Source organism: Betta splendens, chromosome 13 (genome assembly GCF_900634795.4).
Source record: "Betta splendens chromosome 13, fBetSpl5.4, whole genome shotgun sequence".
NCBI classification, from domain to species: Eukaryota; Metazoa; Chordata; class Actinopteri; order Anabantiformes; family Osphronemidae; genus Betta; species Betta splendens.
This window is the reverse complement of record NC_040893.2, coordinates 4,254,675-4,274,871: the sequence shown is the minus strand read 5'-3', so window position 1 is coordinate 4,274,871 and position 20,197 is coordinate 4,254,675. Positions and strand designations below refer to the sequence as shown.

The 20,197-nt window shown below is 38.8% G+C and overlaps 1 protein-coding gene across 16 annotated transcripts in view; it reads left to right on the top strand.

Annotated features, from left to right (window-relative positions):
• phldb1b (pleckstrin homology-like domain, family B, member 1b) overlaps nt 1-20,197 on the top strand; it is a 78,599-nt gene that overhangs the window by 38,949 nt on the left and 19,453 nt on the right. For 8 of the 16 annotated variants that reach the window (XM_055514278.1, XM_029170264.3, XM_055514276.1 and 5 more), the window contains 11 exons: nt 5,063-5,368; nt 5,950-6,093; nt 6,295-6,432; nt 7,571-7,699; nt 9,515-9,670; nt 9,842-9,952; nt 10,045-10,134; nt 11,502-11,663; nt 12,717-12,854; nt 13,444-13,560; nt 13,841-13,946. In XM_055514278.1, the coding sequence (XP_055370253.1) occupies nt 5,063-5,368; nt 5,950-6,093; nt 6,295-6,432; nt 7,571-7,699; nt 9,515-9,670; nt 9,842-9,952; nt 10,045-10,134; nt 11,502-11,663; nt 12,717-12,854; nt 13,444-13,560; nt 13,841-13,946 (1,597 nt within the window). The remainder of the gene's footprint in view (nt 1-5,062; nt 5,369-5,949; nt 6,094-6,294; nt 6,433-7,570; nt 7,700-9,514; nt 9,671-9,841; nt 9,953-10,044; nt 10,135-11,501; nt 11,664-12,716; nt 12,855-13,443; nt 13,561-13,840; nt 13,947-20,197) is intronic. The other 8 variants (XM_055514277.1, XM_029170277.3, XM_029170265.3 and 5 more) reach the window with 6 other exon arrangements.

The window sequence follows — 20,197 nt, the reverse complement described above, 5'->3', positions numbered from 1 at the left end:
GGCTGGCATAGTATACAGGAACATCTGCGCGGAGTATGGACTGGAAACCCCAAGGTCAAAGTGGGAAACACCTCCCAAGGTGGTAGAGAACGAGCAAGCCAAGATCCTGTGGGACTTCCAGATCCAGACTGACAGAATGGTAATGGCGAACCAACCAGACATTGTGGTGGTGGATAAAGAGCAGAGGAAAGCCGTAGTGGTGGATGTGGCAATACCAAGCGATGGCAACATCAGGAAAAAGGAACATGAGAAACTAGAGAAATACCAAGGGCTCAGAGAAGAACTGGAGAAGGCTTGGAAGGTGAAGGCCACAGTGGTGCCTGTGGTGATCGGAGCACTAGGGGCTGTGACCCCCAAACTGGAGGAGTGGCTACGACAGATCCCTGGAAAAACATCCGAAATCTCAGTCCAGAAAAGTGCAGTCCTAGGAACAGCAAGGATACTGCGCAGAACCCTCAAGCTCCCTGGCCTCTGGTAGAGGACCCGTGCTTGGAAAGTGGATGAGACCACCCGCGGAGGGTGAGAATAGAGTGTGTATATAAATAAATAAATTATAAAATATTTTTTTTAAAGAATATTCCAGAAAGTCATTTTGGCCACGCCTTATATTTTTTGCTATCTCTCTGGCTTTCTTTTGTTTTTTTCAGTCTAATGATGGCTTGCTTCACTGATAATGACAGCTCTTAGGATCTCATCTTGAGAGTTGACAGCAACAGATTCCAAATGCATACAGCACACTTCAGATGAACTCTGGACCTTTTATCTGCTCATTGTAATTAAAATAATAAATGAGGGAATAACACACACCTGGCCATGAAACAGCTGAGAAACAAACCAATTGTCAGATTACTTTTGGTCTTGGTGGTACTTTTGGTCCCACATCTTGTTCGTTTTATTTCAGAATCAGTTTATTCGCCAAGTTTGCACAGGACAAACAAGGAATTGCCAAGGGACTGTTCCGACTGCGCCATTCCTGAAGCAAGTTAGGCAAGTTGCAATACAATCAGTACGATACAAAAACAAAACGATAAAATACAGGAGTGGGCACAGTACAAGTGGAAACTCGCTGGAATGTTTTTATGGACACATCAGGCTGGGGTGGAATGATGAGATAGATGGTGCCGGAGAGCAGATTGTGAGACTAGTCTTGGAGGGTAGGGCAGAGGGTGTATCTGCATCAGTATAGTGAAGTGTTGTTTGTAGATGTATAACCGAGGCCGACCAAGATGTTTACAAGCCAGTCCAAAAGTTGTTCTTGAAGGAAGACACAATAAGGTAAAGAAGATAGAAGCACAGCTGGTGAGCTAGATTGGACCCAGGAAGGGAGGGGTGAGGGAGAAGGGACAGAATATTACACAGCCAATTCTAGTACATTTAACAATCCATGACTAATTTGTCTAGATCAATAATCCAATCCATCAGAACTCAGGGCTTCATCGCCTCTTGTGGGACCTTGGGGTAGCCGTGACATCTCCTCAAACCTGTCAGATAAAGCTGTCACCATATTCACCAAGTGTTCAGTCTGTCTGGAAGAAGACAAGAGACAGACGAATAACATCTGCAAACAGGCTGCGATCTTACTAGTCAGTCCTGCAATCCGAGCATCCAAACCAGCTGAGATGTTACTGATCAGTCCCTCAATTCGGGTCATCCTCTGATGCAAATCATCCGAACAACATGAGATGTTAGTTGTCAGTCCATGAATCCGGGCCATCAACAAAGCAAATTATGATTAGCCCAGTTATCAAAGTCCAAATTATGAATAGATCCTCCGCATCCTCGATGGATAGTGGCTCCAGACACACGGGGCACCAGGAATTCCAAGCGTCTTGCATCTAACCAGAGGCAAGAGTCCCCGAGGGGCAGGGTGGTTCTCCCGAAAAATCCTTTCCTTTGTGAGAAAACTTTATCCAATGCGCTGAGTGACGCGTTAATTAGCTCTATGTTCAAAAAATAGTTATTCCAGAATAGCAGATCAGGGTGCACAGAAGATACAGGACAAGGACACTGCAAGCAAAGTAGAGTGGGAGCTGAGAGAAAACACGTCTGCACTCCTCAAGAGGTGGAAGTAGGAAATCCATTGTAGTAGTGTATAGAGCCAAAAATGTTGGAAGTGTGTGTGTGTGTGTGTGTGTGTGTGTGTGTGTGTGTGTGTGTGTGTGTGTGTGTGTGTGTGTGTGTGTGTGTGTGTGTGTGTGTGTGTGTGTGTGTGTGTGTGTGTGTGTGTGTGTGTAATTAGATTTATGTATTTAGAGCTATATGTAACTTGATCTATACTTAATGTAATTAGATTTCAGATAGCACTTGCCTTTGAAATCACCAGTAACAGGGAAGGTGGCATATCTGTGTTTTCATTTAAACTCATCAGAGCTACGCAGGCTTGGACAGATAAGACAGAGAAGTTGAGTGAACTCTGTGGCTCTGTATCTGGCGCAGTCGTAGATCTGCTCCTCTGTCTGTCCCTAGGGAAGCTGCAGTAATCCATTCTTTAGACCGCGAGAACAAACCTGCCACGTGGTGATTTCTGTAACTGAAAACAACATCCAGATTAGTATGTCATGTTGTTATTCTTTCTGTGTTGCAGGTGTTTTATTAAGTCTTAATGTTTTGACGATCATGTTGTATCTTTCTTCACGTAAAAAAGTTGCTTTTTATGACCTCTCCACTAGAGGGGGTCATCTAACTGTTCAGTAGTAAAGTGCTAATTCACCCTCTGTCAGCCAGGTTAAAACGTGATTCAAAGAATCAAAAAACAAGCAATGCTGTCCAAACCTGTCCCTCGTCCTATATGTTATTTTATAGTGTACGTCTTTTAAGACAGTTTTATTTACAATGTGTGGCTCAAAATCATGTTAAAATCATAATGTCAATTTGAATTGTGAAGATCACAGGGCCACTGTGCAACTTAATATGTTAGACAGTTGTCATTTCCGTAAACTATGCTGTTTATCTCTTTAGCCACAATGGGTCATTTTCTCCATGTCACTCTGAGTACGTCCACCACCAACCTCTCACATTCTTTTTCTACATTGTGTTTTCCTCCTGTTCTGCATTTGCATCTGCAACTTCTGTAAAACCATATCACCTGGTTTGCACCTTAGCTGTACAGTATATGATGCAAATGTAAACAGCACCTTGTTCTGTAGACTCCCGTCTACTATATATCACCATAATCTCCCACTGAGGCTTGGAATTTGTGAAAAGCCTTAAATTGAATAAAAATCCACCCCGAATCTGTGCTTCTGAGCCTACTCTTGATGTATAATGCATTGGAAACCACTTGAAAGGGTTACACGTACTTATGTATTATTAAAAAGCCAAAGATAAAAAGATGCAAGTTAGACCCTGAGCAAATTGTACAGTTTAAAAGCACTTCAAAGTATGTTTCATGCCTGCATTCTATTCCTGCCTACCTTTAATTCATTTACATATTTGAAGTAAAGAGTAGAATGTGCGTGCAGGAAAAAATTCTATTTGAAAGTCCTCTCCATATGTCATTACTACCCCTTATTCACCACCTGTGTACGTAGGGTGTCCCCAATCCAGCCAGTCAGGGCAACAAAATCTCCCAGGCCTTTCAGAGCTAGAATAGATAGTTTTATATTCTTGTCTCACCGAGCAGATTCTCATGTATCTGCTGGTATAGGCTAAAGAGAAGCTTATCCTAACAGCATTGCTCCATGAGGTACTGTATGCCCTGCCAGTTGTTGGTATCTTTGCATATTATTTACATAGTTCACTTTCACTTTAAGCATTACACCTGCTTCAGTTGTTGTTGAGTCTTTGAGTCGAAAAAGTCTTTCGTTTTAATGTTTCTGTTTCAAGTGTCCCTTCCAGTTCTTACTGGGGCAGTGAACAACAGACTTTACCACCAAACTGTATTACTATTTAGACCTGATAAACCTGCAGCTTTGATGAGATTGCGCTTCACTGTTTACCAAAACTCACATAGTTTTGATATAAAGTAGAAGATCAGTTTCTGGTAGGCTATCATTTTCTGCTCTGTCAGTTTGAAGACTTTCAGAAAAGATAAATTTGTTTTTTTTAACAATGGTGGTTAAAAAACATAGGTGATCCAGAGGGATTTCAGACTGAAAGTCTGAAAACAGGGTCCAGCTGAAAGAGTCCTGTATATGCTAGAAAGTCATTTATAATGGCTTGTTTTTCTTAATGAAGATGCATTTGTTCTTTCAATGTGTTACACAAAGAAATTCAACAATCAGAAACCCCACTGCATGTTAAACTGTTAAATTGGCTCGGGGGTTTGTTTTTATAGCAGTCTCAGAAAATGTAGATGGGTATTTGTTTACCCGTCTTTATCCAAAATATAGAGAATAGTACTACTGCTAGTTGAAGAAGTCAACAGTGCTGCAGAGCTGTAATTTGTGTCTGTCTGCAGGCCTTAGACACTGCCTCCAGCCGAAGGGCTCAGTGGGAGACAGTTATAGACACTTAGAGTTCAGAGGTTAGTTTTTTGGCCCTGCATGACTGGGCCCCTGGTGGTGGAGTGGCCCTTCATGGTGACAGCTTGACAGTCAATCACAGCATGCCACCACCAGGCCTTAAAGTGGAAAAGACTTTGTGTGGTTGTGTGAAGACTGATTGATACTCTCCTGTAGATCTTACTGTACATGTATGATCATAGGAGTAATGTGACAGATGATATTAACCTGTGGTTATGGGCACTGTAGAAACTAAACTTAAGTGGCTCACTGAAAGCTAAAGGCCTTATTACAGTAAATGTCAAATTTTAATATTGATCATTAGGATTAATATTATGCTAAAGTAACTAAAATGTTATGCTAGTATTCAATAATCTTTAACTTTTAGCCCATACTGGTTTAACCAGTGTAAAAGGTTATGAAGTTAGTTTAAAATCACCACCAAATCCATTCATGTATTCTTGCACATATTTTGTCTATTTAAATGGATTGCGATTTTGAACAGTGTTTTAATGGGCTATGTTTTATTATAGATGCTTTAAAACATATGTTTTGGTTTAAGTGTCCTAATATTTACCTATGATGCCTTCCTCTTTTGTGGTGCTTGTTTTTTGCTACAGGAGAGACAGCGGCTAGAGACCATCCTAAATCTTTGTGCTGAATACAACAAAGGAGAGAGTGCTGGCCTGGACTCGATGGACTCTGTAAGGACAGTTCTGGCAGATGGCTCAGAGCGAAGACCATCCATGGAGAATGTCATGGGAGGAACACCGTCCTCAGCTGCTTTGTGCCTGGCACAAAGGCAGAGGGAGACTGAAGAAGAGAGTCTAAAGGAGGAGTGTAGTAGTACAGAGAGCACTCATCAGGAGGTGAGGACATCTCCTGGTCCCATCACAGCATCAGCACTGCACACTGGAGACAGACAGGTTAGAGGAAAAATCATCATGCTCTCTGCATGCCGTTGTGGAACCAGCATGTTAAAGTAATGCAATTGGCTGTGTTTAGTCAAAGGTGAAGGGATCACCAAGATTCCACAAAAGGATTCTTAAGGGTCCAAAGTGTAAAACAAATTCTAATTATGTCAGCTGACATGAGCGTTTGTGTGAATTTGTTGATATGTGCATTCTACAGGACCTCATTAATCCTAAATTTCCTACTAATGTTTGTTTCTTTCATCTTCTCCCAGTCTAAACTGTCTCCTCTGTGACTATTACAGCATTGTAATCACCACATAGTTTTGATCATTTCTATATCAAAAGACAAAACAACAAAGTGGCAAAACCCAACTGAAACAGCACCTTCTAATTGTCTTTAAATGAGAAACAAAACAATATGAAAAGAAAGTGACAGAAAACCTGATCAATACTTATGTGTAAACGGATGATCATCAAAACTACAGTTTGACAGGCCTATCAAATCAGATATGTAATGAAAAGATGTGCGCTACCAACTTTCTGACTATACTTTTCTCCTGGCTTCCTTTCTCAAATGACTGACCTCCCTGCAGCATGAGGACTCTGGTTTAGGTAGTTCAGGTTGTCTGGAACTGAATTACTTGGAGGACAAGCGGGTTACTGTCCTTGCTCGCATTGATGAGCTCAAAGCCCGGCTGACAGAGCTGGACCAACAACTCAGAGAATCCAAACAAGAGGTACAGAAGCAGAGACTTTGAAATTTCCTATCGAGTCTAACTTGATTTAATTTAATGTGCATGTTTAGTACTGGATTCACAAACACTGTAGAAGATACATTTTCAATAACATCGATTAATACCAGCTAAATACACATCATGGTCACAGCATGATCGCAGCTGATTCTGCCAGGTTCTGATCTGTTTGGTACTGCCTTTCAGGCAGAGATGGAGTGCGCCTTGCTGCAAGGCGAGAGGCAGGCAGAGCTTGACCAGATGGAGGCAGAGACGGACATCATCGCTCAACTGCAGCAAAAGTTGGACAATCTGGAGACCGCTATCCAGAGGGAAAAGGACAAAGTAAAGTCTGTGGTTGATAAAGGGTGTGGGAAATGCTTTATTTGAATCCATTGATTCAATTCAAGTCCTCAAGTTTCACATATTAGTTAAGCTTGTGTATACTGTTGAATGCAAAACAGTGGATACACACTTTACAAACCATTAACGGTGCTTCTACACTGTCTACATACTGTAGGGCATTTCTACCTGCTTTGAGTCTTTTGGTGACCCTACTGTATGATAACGAACATTCCTAGCTTCCCCTAACTTTGAAAGCGTCACATAAATGATTAGACATTTAACATTGTTTGTCACCTGTCATTTGGATATTTCTGCTCACTCCACTAACTAACCATTATCCATTAAATTTAATATTTTCTCTTTCTTGCATTCACAGTGACATTGCCCATGGTACACTTCATTCACCCTTTAATTCACTGTGATGTATGACATCGTATTGGGGAAACAATACTATGGACATTCGCTACCTAGTGTCCATAGAAACAAAAAGGAAAGTCACTTATGATTGGAAATCCTATAGGAAGTGAACTAGTGACTGATATACTTAAATCAAATATTTCATCCAATATTTTTGAATATACTATAGATTCATTGGCTTCACTGTACCAGAACTGAAGTGCTTCAAACACTGTATAGACAAAAAAACATTGGAGCTACAATCAGGATTCTTAGTCATCTTGTTGAAGTTGCCTGGAAGTTGAGTCATGGCATCTGGCCCTTTAGGCCAAAACATTTTCCTACCTATGCTTCATTAGTCTGAAAATTTGGCTAGAGACCAAAAATGTATTCACCAGTTTGGTTTGACATCAACTTTCTCATCCTCCTGCTGTTGCCCATGTAACAAGCCTATTCTTCACAGATGTGAAGTGAAATCAAACTGTAAGATTGATTTCTGGTGTGCGGCTAGTTCTCAGACTGAGCTACTTGGAGAGGTGGACCTAGAAAAAATAAGTCCAGATGCCATGACACATTTTCTTATCAACATTGTTTCACTGATCATAAACTGGTTAGGGTCCACTTTCTGTCCCATATCTAAAATCAGTGTGTTTGTCACTAACTTGTGGCATGGTGTGATTTTTGAGTAATGTGTTTCTTTCTCCACTCGCCCATCCATCCTATGTGTGTTGTGTCTTTTTAGGCAAGAGCAAATGTTGAGGCAGAGCGCCGGGCCATGCAGGGCCTCCAGGAGGGCTACGCCAAGCTGAAGAAACAAGTTCATAACTGTCCCGAGTCTCTGCGGGAACAATTGCAGGAACAGCTCAAAAGGGTGGGTCGTTACGTCAAGCAGAAGCTTCCTAGCTAAATATAGTTAATCAGTATTAACAAAATGCATTTGTAATAGTAAAATAATTTAGTATCATGTAATACAGCAAAACAGTAAACAAAAATCAATATTTAGTATTTAAATTATATATACTATAAACAATAGATGCTATAAATATCAATTTGTGCCAGAAAGAAAAGGTGCAGTCTTTGAAAACTGCTGCTTAAATTTGCAGAATACCAGCTGAATACATCGCTGAAATGTGATAATTCAGTAGTTTGAGATGAGAGATAACCAAATCCTCAATCATCTCAACTGTTTATCCTCGTACAGGGCCATGAATGCTGTTCTAATAATATAAAATAAAATAATAGGCTAACTGCTTACTTATTGCTTTCTTAGTTTTTTGACTTGGGTTGCATTGTTGTGAATTAGTTAACGAGTGTCATTTTAAGTGCTTAAATGTATTGTATTGTTAATTATTTTGTTTCCATGGATCTTACCAGACAGTAGTCACAAACCAGACATTACAAACATCTGCTTCCACTTTTACTACATCTGTTTGTATATTGTTCATATGTATATACACAATAATAGGCTAACATTACTGTCTAGATATTTAAAATAGACCACCTTAAGGTCAACAATGTGACAGCACTGTAGTGGTGAACCACCCTCTCAGTGTAAGGCTTTAACGTTCCTTGCTCGTTTCAATGGGAATTATTTCCATTCTTTTAGTCTGATGGTATGACATGAATTAAACTTTAATCTCTTACCATACTCCTCCTACTACCTACAGATGAAGTTACCTTTTTCTATTCTCCTTGGTACTGTCCTCCGGCAAAACATAGTTTTACTGGCCCCTTTATTAACTTTTTAGCAGGGAACTGCTACAGGTGGATTATTGACACACATGCACACTCAGCGTATTTATGGAAAGCCCCTACAGATCTCACATGCAGCAGACATTTTTTTGCAAACCTACTTCATTTGGATTCTTCAGGTCTTCAGAGGGACATGCAAATAGCTCCTGATTGCTAGTAATGCATTTTAGTAAATTCTACTGCACTGCATGTGTGAAACTGACCTGCATCTCTTCTGTGATTTGTCATGGCTCACATATATTTAACCAATCACTAATTAGTTAACGTAGATCCTTCTTGCCCTGTTGTTCTATGTTTTAAGAGCCCCTTTGGTTGTATTTGTTTCACATTTAGAGAGCACAGCAGCCAGCAGATATGAAGTATGACATCAGGTTGTGGTGCAATTCAGGATTAAGGTGAAACACAATGTTCCGATGTTTAGGTGTTTGACATTTTGTGTTGCTTGTTGTTGTTGTTATTATTATTATTATTATAATCGCTTGCATAAAGCCTGGGGTTCTTTCAAAGCTTTACACAGCACAGCACAATCCTCTTCACTTATCTCTTCAGCTGTCAGCAAGTGTTTGGTCTATATGGTAGAATATGCGTCACAAAAAGTTAGTTTTTAGTGCAATTGTATTTAAGCAATAATATTAAAATGTTTGTCACTTGTCATTTGATTTTAATAGAGGTGCATCATTTTACAAAACAATAACTGTGCTGCAGTGGAAGCATGTTCCTGTGGCTCCCTGTTTTACTAAGCACGACATGGTCCCCGTTCGATCCAAAAAGAGCTTCAGCTGGCAACTTAATGTTTTTCAAATAAAAATATTAAGGCCTGTTTGCTTTGCTACCAGCAGTTTTCCCAGTGAGGGAATAGTGGGCGATTCTTGAATAAACAATAGACTTTGTGTGTATAGCATTGCTAGTTATGACAAGTGTGGTTCTCCATCAGGATGGTGAGGCGTTGGAAGCAGAAACCAAAAAGTTTGAGGATCTGGAGTTTCAGCAGTTGGAGAGAGAAAGCAGCTTGGAGGAGGAAAGAGAAACTATCAGCCAGCAGCTGCTGCAGGAGAGTGCCCAGTATCACAGCATTGTGGCGAAGAGGAAGGTGAGCGAATACCTGGTGGACCTATTGCAAGATTTTCCCAATAATAGTTTTGTGTAAGAAATGCAGCTGTTGCTTGCAAAATTGCAAATAGTTTATTTAGTATTGATTTAGGCTAGTACAAAGTAATTTATAACTGTGGCATTTAACATGTTTTTGTGTTGTCTTGTTTAGGAGAAGGTGTCAGCTCTAGAAAACCAGGCCAAACAACTCAGCCTGCAGGCATCTCAGGAGTTTGACCGACTTACTAAAGACAGAAGCTTTACACTGCAAATGTTCCAAAAGGTGCATGATGACCTGTACATGCAAAATGCAAATTTTGGGAGCTTTTATCATTTTAAATTTGCAGTGTAAATACTTATGCTGTTATGTTTCAGGAAAAGGAGAGACTGTTGGCTCTGGAAAAGAAATACAACAGCCTAACTGGAGGAAAGAGCTTTCCTAAATCCCCCGCTCCTATGAGAGAGGTAAGAGTGCTGTCTGTACATATGTGGTGAAAAGGTATTTACTCTTAACCACTGTTCAACATGAATGGTGATAATTAATAGAAAATTTAATGCGGAAAAAACGTTTATTAGGAGCTGCTGATATTGTGTCAAACAAACCACACAAAGAAGGAGAACAGCACATTCCCTTAAACTTCATGTTGTATGAAAATCAATTAGCATATAGCTTTTTGTAGGCAATAAAAGCTATTATCTATGAACTGTTGGAACAGGAAATGCTCCACATTAGCAAAGCTGAACTGGAAGATGTCCATTCCTCCCAGCTTTCTTTCCCTCGAGCCTCTGCTTTCTACTTGCAACCCCCCCTCCTTATCAGTTGTACTCCAGCAGCTTCACTGAGGTACTGTACCTCAACTAATGATCCCCGCATGAGGTCCACTGCTCTCGCTCTGTTGTTTTGTCCCGATCACACATTGACACTGTCAGTGTTCCAGTCGCACTGTGGCTCTATAGTAGTTACACCTGTGCAATCATGTTGCCCAGGTTTCTTTTTACAACAATGCCATGTTAATGTTCAAACTTATTTCATCTGAGATCTCCCTTTTTTCATCTTTGAGAGTTGGAGTACCCTGTGTGTGTGTGTGTGTGTGTGTGTGTGTGTGTGTGTGTGTGTGTGTGTAGGGGGGGGTTGTTTTCACACAGACTCTGGATTGATTTCATACCAGATATTATGAATACTGTAGGATGGGTTGGCTGTGTGCTTATGTAGTGTCTGTGTTTGTGTAAAAAGACATTCTTGCATGTTGGCAATTTGGTACATTCATTGTTGAGGTGGTGTTCAGAAGTTCATGAAGCTGTTTATAAGATGTACGGCAGCACGGGCATTTACCTCCCATAGCCACTCATTTGTTGTAAATTCTGCATTTAGCAAGACCTTCTGTCTTATGTGTTTCCTGTCTTGGTTGCGTATGAGCCTCTCGCCTCTGCTTCTGTCCTTCTGTTCTGGCATCACACTGCTCCCTCTGCTGGTTTTCTGTTGATCAGACTGCCTCCACTGTAATATAATAAATAGCTGTCTGGTTAAAATGAAACCGTGCTTGTAGGTGATCTCGTTGATGTGTTTCTGAAGACGTGGCATGCAGTTAGTGATGTGACAAAAGGCCAAGGTTTGCTGTTAATACCAGTCTCTTGTGTTTATTGTGTATATTCTGTGTGTTGTATTTTGACCAGTGCTTCCTTAGTCCTTCTTTCCTTTACACTTTTGTGAGGCACAGCTACTATTTGGACATATTTTCCCTCCCCTTGCTTATCTACCACCACCCTCACACTTCTGTCTCTTTTTATCTTCTTTCCCCTTTCTGTTTGTGTGCCTTTTGCCTCTGGTAAAGGAGTATGTGACTGTGGGACAGTTAAATCAGATTTATGGGATGCCAAAGGTGGAATCATCCCCTACCTCCCCTCTTCACCAGCCACTGCAGTCTGGAGCAATAGATCAAGTCTTCTCCTGCATCCCTTCTCCTCATGGTTCATCCCTGTCTCTTTCTATGGAGGTGTGTGCTGTCTTTGCTATTCTTCCCCTGCTGTATTGTACTGTGTTAGGTAATAGTTTAAAATAATTATATAGTTTGAGGTCATACCCTACAGTATGTGTTTTGACGACGCAGCAACAGATTCAAGACTCCAACAGGATTCTTGAATTCTGAATTCAGTCACTCAACTATGAGTCTAACTAAGGTTTGGTGGGTTTGGGATGAAATGACCCACCAAAAATATTAAATATAAGGTTAACAATCATGATGATAATAATGTATAATATAATATATAATATAATGATAATAAAAGTAAAAATAACCAAAATCCTACCTATGCATAGTTCTAACAACAATAACAACTAATGCCTACTAAGAAATCTAAACCTTACAGATGAAGGGAACCAGTCCACCCAGGTCGTTTCATCACAACCTGTATCACTTAACGCTTTCACTTTGTTCTCAGTGGTTCTAATTAATTCTTAATGGTATTAACTTATCTCTGCCCTTTCCATGTAAAAGGATTTCTCTGCTTGTATCTGAAAAACTTCATAGTAACCTTTTGGGCCCTACATGTAGCTTTCTTTTTTTTTTTTATAAATAATTAATCTAAACCATCTTTGAATTGGTTAATTTGTCTGTGTCAGAAATGAATTAGCTTTCTAAATTATATTCCAGTCTGGTCGTATATAATTTGGCTCATGACCTGTGTCTAAATGTGCATGACTCAGTCAGTGGTTCAGTGTTTCTACAACTACTGGAGACTTAAAGTTAAATTTAAATTGGAGTTAAATTAACATGACACATAAATGTTCATATGAGAAACTGGGTCATTGCAACAGGAACATAGAATTAAAATACAGACATGTAAAAAAGATTTGGCAGCTGGAGGGTATGAAGCATAATGCAGGGACTGACAACAGTAACAAATGGCAGAAGACACAAATTGTTAATCATAGCTTTGAAAGATGGATACAATCTTTTCTGCATCTTTCCTGCTGTCTTTGAATGCTTTCTAAAATTTCGTTTCTCTTCGGTTCCTGTTCTGTCCTGCTCCTTCTATATGCTCTCCAGTACCAGTCTGAGAGCAGTAGGCCTCACCTCCACAAGCTTGACTTAGAGCAGTGGTACCAGGAGCTAATGGTTGGTTCCAGCCAGCTCTGTCCTCCTTTGCCATCTAAGTCTTTCTCAGGCCGCAGGCCTTTGTTGCAGGTAGAGGACCTTTTTTACTTCTTTCTCTTTCTCTCTAACGCGTTAATTTTAGGCTTTTAAAAATGCCATATTCATGTGTGAATATTTGGTAATGGCAGTTAGTAGTATCTAGCAATGCCTCAAAACAGAACAGTTGAAGCAAGCTGAATGCATTTGTGAATGTAACAGTTGAACACTGGTGATGGAGTTTCAGTGTTTGCCTTATTTGGATGCTGTAGGAGAAAAGGGTGGCATAAAGTTGAGTAATCAACTGTAGTGACTGACCTCACGAAACCTCAGTCACGGCTGTCAGTGTTAACATTTAGACACAGTTTTTTTTTACAGTAGTGAATAGAATTTTAATTTAGGTGGCCTGATCAGAGTTGTTGTTTTTAAATTGTGTATTGTCCAGCACCTTGTCAGTAAAACAAACTATTGAACTTGATTCATTCCTTCCTTTTATTGAAGTGTTCTACCAATATTTGTGAGCAATCACAGAAAATGCTTTAAAGCATGTGATCTCATCTCGATTATGCTGTCTTTAGTTGTCGTTCTAATTTTGTTTAACATCTAATCTCCATCTATTCAACCCCTCTGCCTTTTCCATAAGGGGTTCCGCTCCAAGATGGATAGTGATCCAGGCCTGTCTCTTTCACAGTCTAAAGCAAGCTCCTCATCACCTCTACAACATGGAGCAGCAACACTGGGACGCAACACAAGCTCCAAAGTATGACAGTTTGACAATCCTTTATTTTAAATCTTAATATGCTTTTTTTTCTGTTCTTGTGTTCTCTGCGAAACATTATCAGCCAAAAGCTACTAGTACTTCTCTTAAATTCATGGAGATGTAGAGCAGACGCAGGATGCGTAATCCTGGTCGCTTGAGCATCCTGCGTCCTCCCATTTTTGAGTCATGGCTTTATGGTTAAGCTTGAAGTTTAAATTCATAAATGCATTAGTCTCGAGTTTGCATATTCCATATCAAGGAATGACCAATGATTTTTCAGCAGAGTCCCCTGCTGGTGACTAATCGTACTGGCAGTCTGCCCAGGAACCTGGCTGCAACCTTGCAGGACATCGAGACCAAGAGACAGCTGGCTCTGCAGCAGAAAGGTAACTGCCTATTACTCCACCAAAAAAAGTAAATCTTTACTAACAAAGTGTAATAAAATCTTGTCCTGCACTTGTATAGCACTTTAACACTGCATTCACACACACATTCACACACCAGATGCTGACAAGTTTAGGATTCTTAGGCTGTCTTGACCAGGAACACTTTGGTACATGACTCAGGGAAGCCAAGAATTTACCCATCCTTAAAGCTTTACTAAGCAAGTTTAAGACCTTGCAGACTGGATAAAAATATCAACAAATTTCACTGACCGGCAAAAGCTTTTTCATTCACAAATGAATAAAAATAAATTAAATACTAGAAAAAGTAACTTCTCGAGAAATTACGTGGGAGAGCTGATCTTCTGCCGCAACAATGCCAAATGCTGATTAAGCTGCTGACGTCCAAAAGTTGACTACGGCAAAACGCTGAAAACGAGAAAACGTTGACAAAGATTAAAACGATGACAAAAGATGGCGATTAAAAGATGATGATTAAAAAGATGACCAAGGTCATACTAAGACAAGATTAAAAATATGACAATGATTCAAAAGTTGACCAGGGTAAAAAGATGTCAAAGATTAAAAAGTTGACTAAGGTGCATTGTTGACAATCATAAATAAGCTGACTAGCTTTTTGATTTGAAGAAAGTATTTGTAAATAATTACCTAACTGTGTAATAGTTTAATAACTAGTAGAAATTTACCAGTCAGAAACAAAAATCTTGCCATTTAAGGTAATAAATTACATTGGTGCTTTTATTTTGAAAGAATTTAGAGGTTGTGTGTGGGCGATTACTAAACTATAAAATAGTCATGAGATAGTCATAATTTATCATTCAATAACAAGAACAGCCCTATTAAAGCAAAAGATTTAGATACAGCCCTTTCAGAATAAAAGCACCCTAGTAAGTTTGAGTGGCTATTTACTGAACTCTGAAGTAGTCTCATTAACGATTGGTAAGTATTCAGAACCACAAATTTTCTAATCAATCTTGCCATTAAAGCTAAAAAAATTGTAATTGGTGCTTTTATTTTGAAAGGATTTAGAGGAAATGTGTGAGGGTAATAGCGTAACTGTCAATTAGTCTTTAAATAATCATAATTACCCATTCAAAGGCAAAAACAGTGCAGCTAAAGCTAATAATTGGCATTGGTGCTTTTATTTTGAAAGGATGTAGAGGAAGCATGTGTGTAACTGTTAATATATCTTTAAGTAGTCATAATTACCCATCTAAAAGCAGAAATATTGCTATTAAAGCTAAATATTTGGCTTGGTGCTTTTATTTTGAAAGGATTTAGAGGAAGTGTGTGCTTAATTACTACACAATCCAATAGTGTAGTTGAGTAATCAGTAATAAGCATGGAACTGCTGTCTACACTGAGCATCAGGAGTTTGACCTGTCAGTGACACCTGCAGCTGTGCCGTCGCCATGGAGACGAAAGGCGGGAAAATCAGGCTCACTCTGCTCTGTAAAAGCAGAGTTTCACCCTGTATAAACAGGCTTGTTCCAGCTAAACCATGATAGTTATCACAAAGATTATTTCATTTTACGAGTCCCAAGGCTTAAATGAGCAAATGGTGTGAATTTTATGTTTAAGGACAAAAGCTTGTAGCCACAGTGGCAATTTCAAAATATGTCTCCTCTGTTTTTCTCCCCAGACGTCTGCCATAAATTATCATTAGAGTCTATGGGAGAATTTCAGGATCTCTCTGCACTTTGAGGTTGATAGCGACTAAAGTATAGGTCTGAGGGTATATCCAGGGTATATACACATCATTAAAAAGAAGACAAGTATGACTACGATTTAGTGAAGTAATTACATTGATAGAGTAAAAATTGTGGCTGTAGTGACGAGTTAGAGACAGAAGTTCTGTCTTAAAAAAGCGCACCTTCTCACTCGCTGTGTGACATCACGCACTCTAGCAGACGCAATACACACTAATGGAAAAGCTGAAAATTTAACAAAAACCACACCATATTTAAACGCTCACAAGTCGAAAACTATAAAAGATACGAGGACGCTGATTTACACGGAGAACGTTGAAAGATGATAGACGCTTTTGACGTTGAAATGACGTTTCTACGCCAAAGTATGACGATGACAGAAGCTGACGAAAAGAGGCAAGTTGACAAAAAGTTTAACGATGATTCCCATTATAAAAAAACGACGAAAAACGTTGAATAACGTTAAAAGTTGAAAAGCTGAAAACGTGAAAAGTAATAGCCCCCATCTCCTAAAGACGACACACGTTTAGAAAGTTGAACGGCGATTCTACGACGAAGCGTTGAGACGATGAAAGCGACCGAAAAACGGGGCGAAATAATAATAATAAGAACTAGAAAAAGTAATTTCTCGAGAAATTACGTGGGAGAGCTGATCTGCTGCCGCAACGATGACAAACGCTGATTAAGCTGCTGACGTCAAAAAGTTGACTACGGCAAAACGATGAAAACGATGAAAACGAGAAAACGTTGACAAAGATTAAAACGATGACAAAAGATGGCGATTAAAAAGATGATGATTAAAAAGATGACCAAGGTCATACTATGACAATATTAAAGAGATGACAATGATTCAAAAGTTGACCAAGGTTAAAAGATGTCAAAGATTAAAAGGTTGACCAATGTGCATTGTTGACAATCATAAATAAGCTGACTATCTTTTTGATTTGAAGAAAGTATTTGTAAATAATTACCTAACTGTGTAATATTTTAATAACTAGTAGAAATTTACCAGTCAGAAACAAAAATCTTGCCATTTAAGGTAATAAATTACATTGGTGCTTTTATTTTGAAAGGATTTAGAGGTTGTGTGTGGGCGATTACTAAACTATAAAATAGTCATTAGATAGTCATAATTTATCATTCAATAGCAAGAATAGCCCTATTAAAGCAAAAGATTTAGATTTAGCCCTTTCAGAATAAAAGCACCCTAATAAGTTTGAGTGGCTATTTACTGAACTCTAAAGTAGTCCCATTAACGATTGGTAAGTATTCAGAACCACAATTTTTTTTAATTAATCTTGCCATTAAAGGTAATAAATTGTAATTGGTGCTTTTATTTTGAAAGGATTTAGAGGAAATGTGTGGGGGTAATAGCGTAACTGTCAATTAGTCTTTAATTACCCATTCAAAGGCAAAAACAGTGCAGTTAAAGCTAATAATTGGCATTGGTGCTTTTATTTTGAAAGGATGTAGAGGAAGCACGTGTGGGTAATTACTAAACTGTTAATCTATCTTTAAATAGCCATAATTACCCATCTAAAAGTTGAAATATTGCTATTAAAGCTAATTATTTGGCTTGGTGCTTTTATTTTGAAAGGATTTAGAGGAAGTGTGTGCTTAATTACTACACAATCCAATAGTGTAGTTGAGTAATCAGTAATAAGCATGGAACTGCTGTCTACACTGAGCATCAGCAGTTTGACCTGTCAGTGAAATCTGCAGCTGCGCCGTCGCCATGGAGACGAAAGGCGGGAAAATCAGGCTCACTCTGCTCTGTAAAAGCAGAGTTTCACCCTGTATAAACAGGCTTGTTCCAGCTAAACCATGATAGTTATCACAAAAATTATTTCATTTTACGAGTCCCAAGGCTTCAATGAGCAAATGGTGTGAATTTTATGTTTGAGGATAAAAGCTTGTAGCCACAGTGGCAATTTCAAAATATGTCTCCTCTGTTTTTCTCCCCAGACGTCTGCCGAAAATTATCATTAGTGTCTATGGGAGAATTTCGGGATCTCTCTGCGCTTTGAGGTTGATAGCGACTAAAGTATAGGTCTGAGGGTATTTCCAGACACATCATTAGAAAGAAGACAAGTATGACTACGATTTAGTGAAGTAATTATGTTGATAGAGTAAAAATTGTGGCTGTAGTGACGAGTTAGAGACAGAAGTTCTGTCTTAAAAAGGCGCACCTTCTCACTGTAGCTGTGACATCACGCACTCTAACTGACCCAACACACACTAATGGAAAAGCTGAAAATTTAACAAAAACCACACCATATTTAAACGCTCACAAGTCAAAAACTATAAAAGATACGAGGACGCTGATTTACACGGAGAACGCTGAAAGATGATAGACGCTTTTGACGTTAAAATGACGTTTCTACGCCAAAGTATGACGATGATAGACGCTGATGAAAAGAGGCAAGTTGACAAAAAGTTGAACGATGATTCCCATAGACGACCATTATAAAAAAACGACGGAAAACGATGAATAACGTTAAAAGTTGAAAAGCTGAAAACGTGAAAAGTAATAGCCTGCATCGTCTAACGATGACGCACGTTTAGAACGTTGAACGATGATTCTGCGATGAAGCGTTGAGAAGTAGATAGCGACCGAAAAACGGGGCGAAATAATAAGAATAATAACTAGAAAAAGTAATTTCTCGAGAAATTACGTGGGAGAGCTGATCTGCTGCCGCAACGATGACAAACGCTGATTAAGCTGCTGACGTCAAAAAGTTGACTACGGCAAAACGATGAAAACGATGAAAACGAGAAAACGTTGACAAAGATTAAAACGATGACAAAAGATGGCGATTAAAAAGATGATGATTAAAAAGATGACCAAGGTCATACTATGACAATATTAAAGAGATGACAATGATTCAAAAGTTGACCAAGGTTAAAAGATGTCAAAGATTAAAAGGTTGACCAATGTGCATTGTTGACAATCATAAATAAGCTGACTATCTTTTTGATTTGAAGAAAGTATTTGTAAATAATTACCTAACTGTGTAATATTTTAATAACTAGTAGAAATTTACCAGTCAGAAACAAAAATCTTGCCATTTAGGTAATAAATTACATTGGTGCTTTTATTTTGATAGGATTTAGAGGTTGTGTGTGGGCGATTACTAAACTATAAAATAGTCATTAGATAGTCATAATTTATCATTCAATAGCAAGAATAGCCCTATTAAAGCAAAAGATTTAGATTTAGCCCTTTCAGAATAAAAGCACTCTAATAAGTTTGAGTGGCTATTTACTGAACTCTAAAGTAGTCCCATTAACGATTGGTAAGTATTCAGAACCACAAATTTTTTTAATCAATCTTGCCATTAAAGGTAATAAATTGTAATTGGTGCTTTTATTTTGAAAGGATTTAGAGGAAATGTGTGGGGGTAATAGCGTAACTGTCAATTAGTCTTTAATTACCCATTCAAAGGTAAAAACAGTGCAGTTAAAGCTAATAATTGGCATTGGTGCTTTTATTCTGAAAGGATGTAGAGGAAGCACGTGTGGGCAATTACTAAACTGTTAATCTATCTTTAAATAGTCATAATTACCCATCTAAAAGTTGAAATATTGCTATTAAAGTTAATTATTTGGCTTGGTGCTTTTATTTTGAAAGGATTTAGAGAAAGTGTGTGCTTAATTACTACACAATCCAATAGTGTAGTTGAGTAATCAGTAACAAGCATGGAACTGCTGTCTACACTGAGCATCAGCAGTTTGACCTGTCAGTGAAATCTGCAGCTGCGCCGTCGCCATGGAGACGAAAGGCGGGAAAATCAGGCTCACTCTGCTCTGTAAAAGCAGAGTTTCACCCTGTATAAACAGGCTTGTTCCAGCTAAACCATGATAGTTATCACAAAAATTATTTCATTTTACGAGTCCCAAGGCTTCAATGAGCAAATGGTGTGAATTTTATATTTGAGGATAAAAGCTTGTAGCCACAGTGGCAATTTCAAAATATGTCTCCTCTGTTTTTCTCCCCAGACGTCTGCCGAAAATTATCATTAGAGTCTATGGGAGAATTTCGGGATCTCTCTGCGCTTTGAGGTTGATAGCGACTAAAGTATAGGTCTGAGGGTATAGCCAGACACATCATTAGAAAGAAGACAAGTATGACTACGATTTAGTGAAGTAATTACGTTGATAGAGTAAAAATTGTGGCTGTAGTGACGAGTTAGAGACAGAAGTTCTGTCTTAAAAAAGCGCACCTTCTCACTGTAGCTGTGACATCACGCACTCTAACAGACCCAATACACACTAATGGAAAAGCTGAAAATTTAACAAAAACCACACCATATTTAAACTCTCACAAGTCGAAAACTATAAAAGATACGAGGACGCTGATTTACACGGAGAACGTTGAAAGACGATAGACGCTTTTGACGTTGAAATGACGTTTCTACGCCAAAGTATGACGATGATAGACGCTGATGAAAAGAGGGAAGTTGACAGAAAGTTGAACGATGATTCCCATAGACGACCATTATAAAAAAACGACGGAAAACGTTG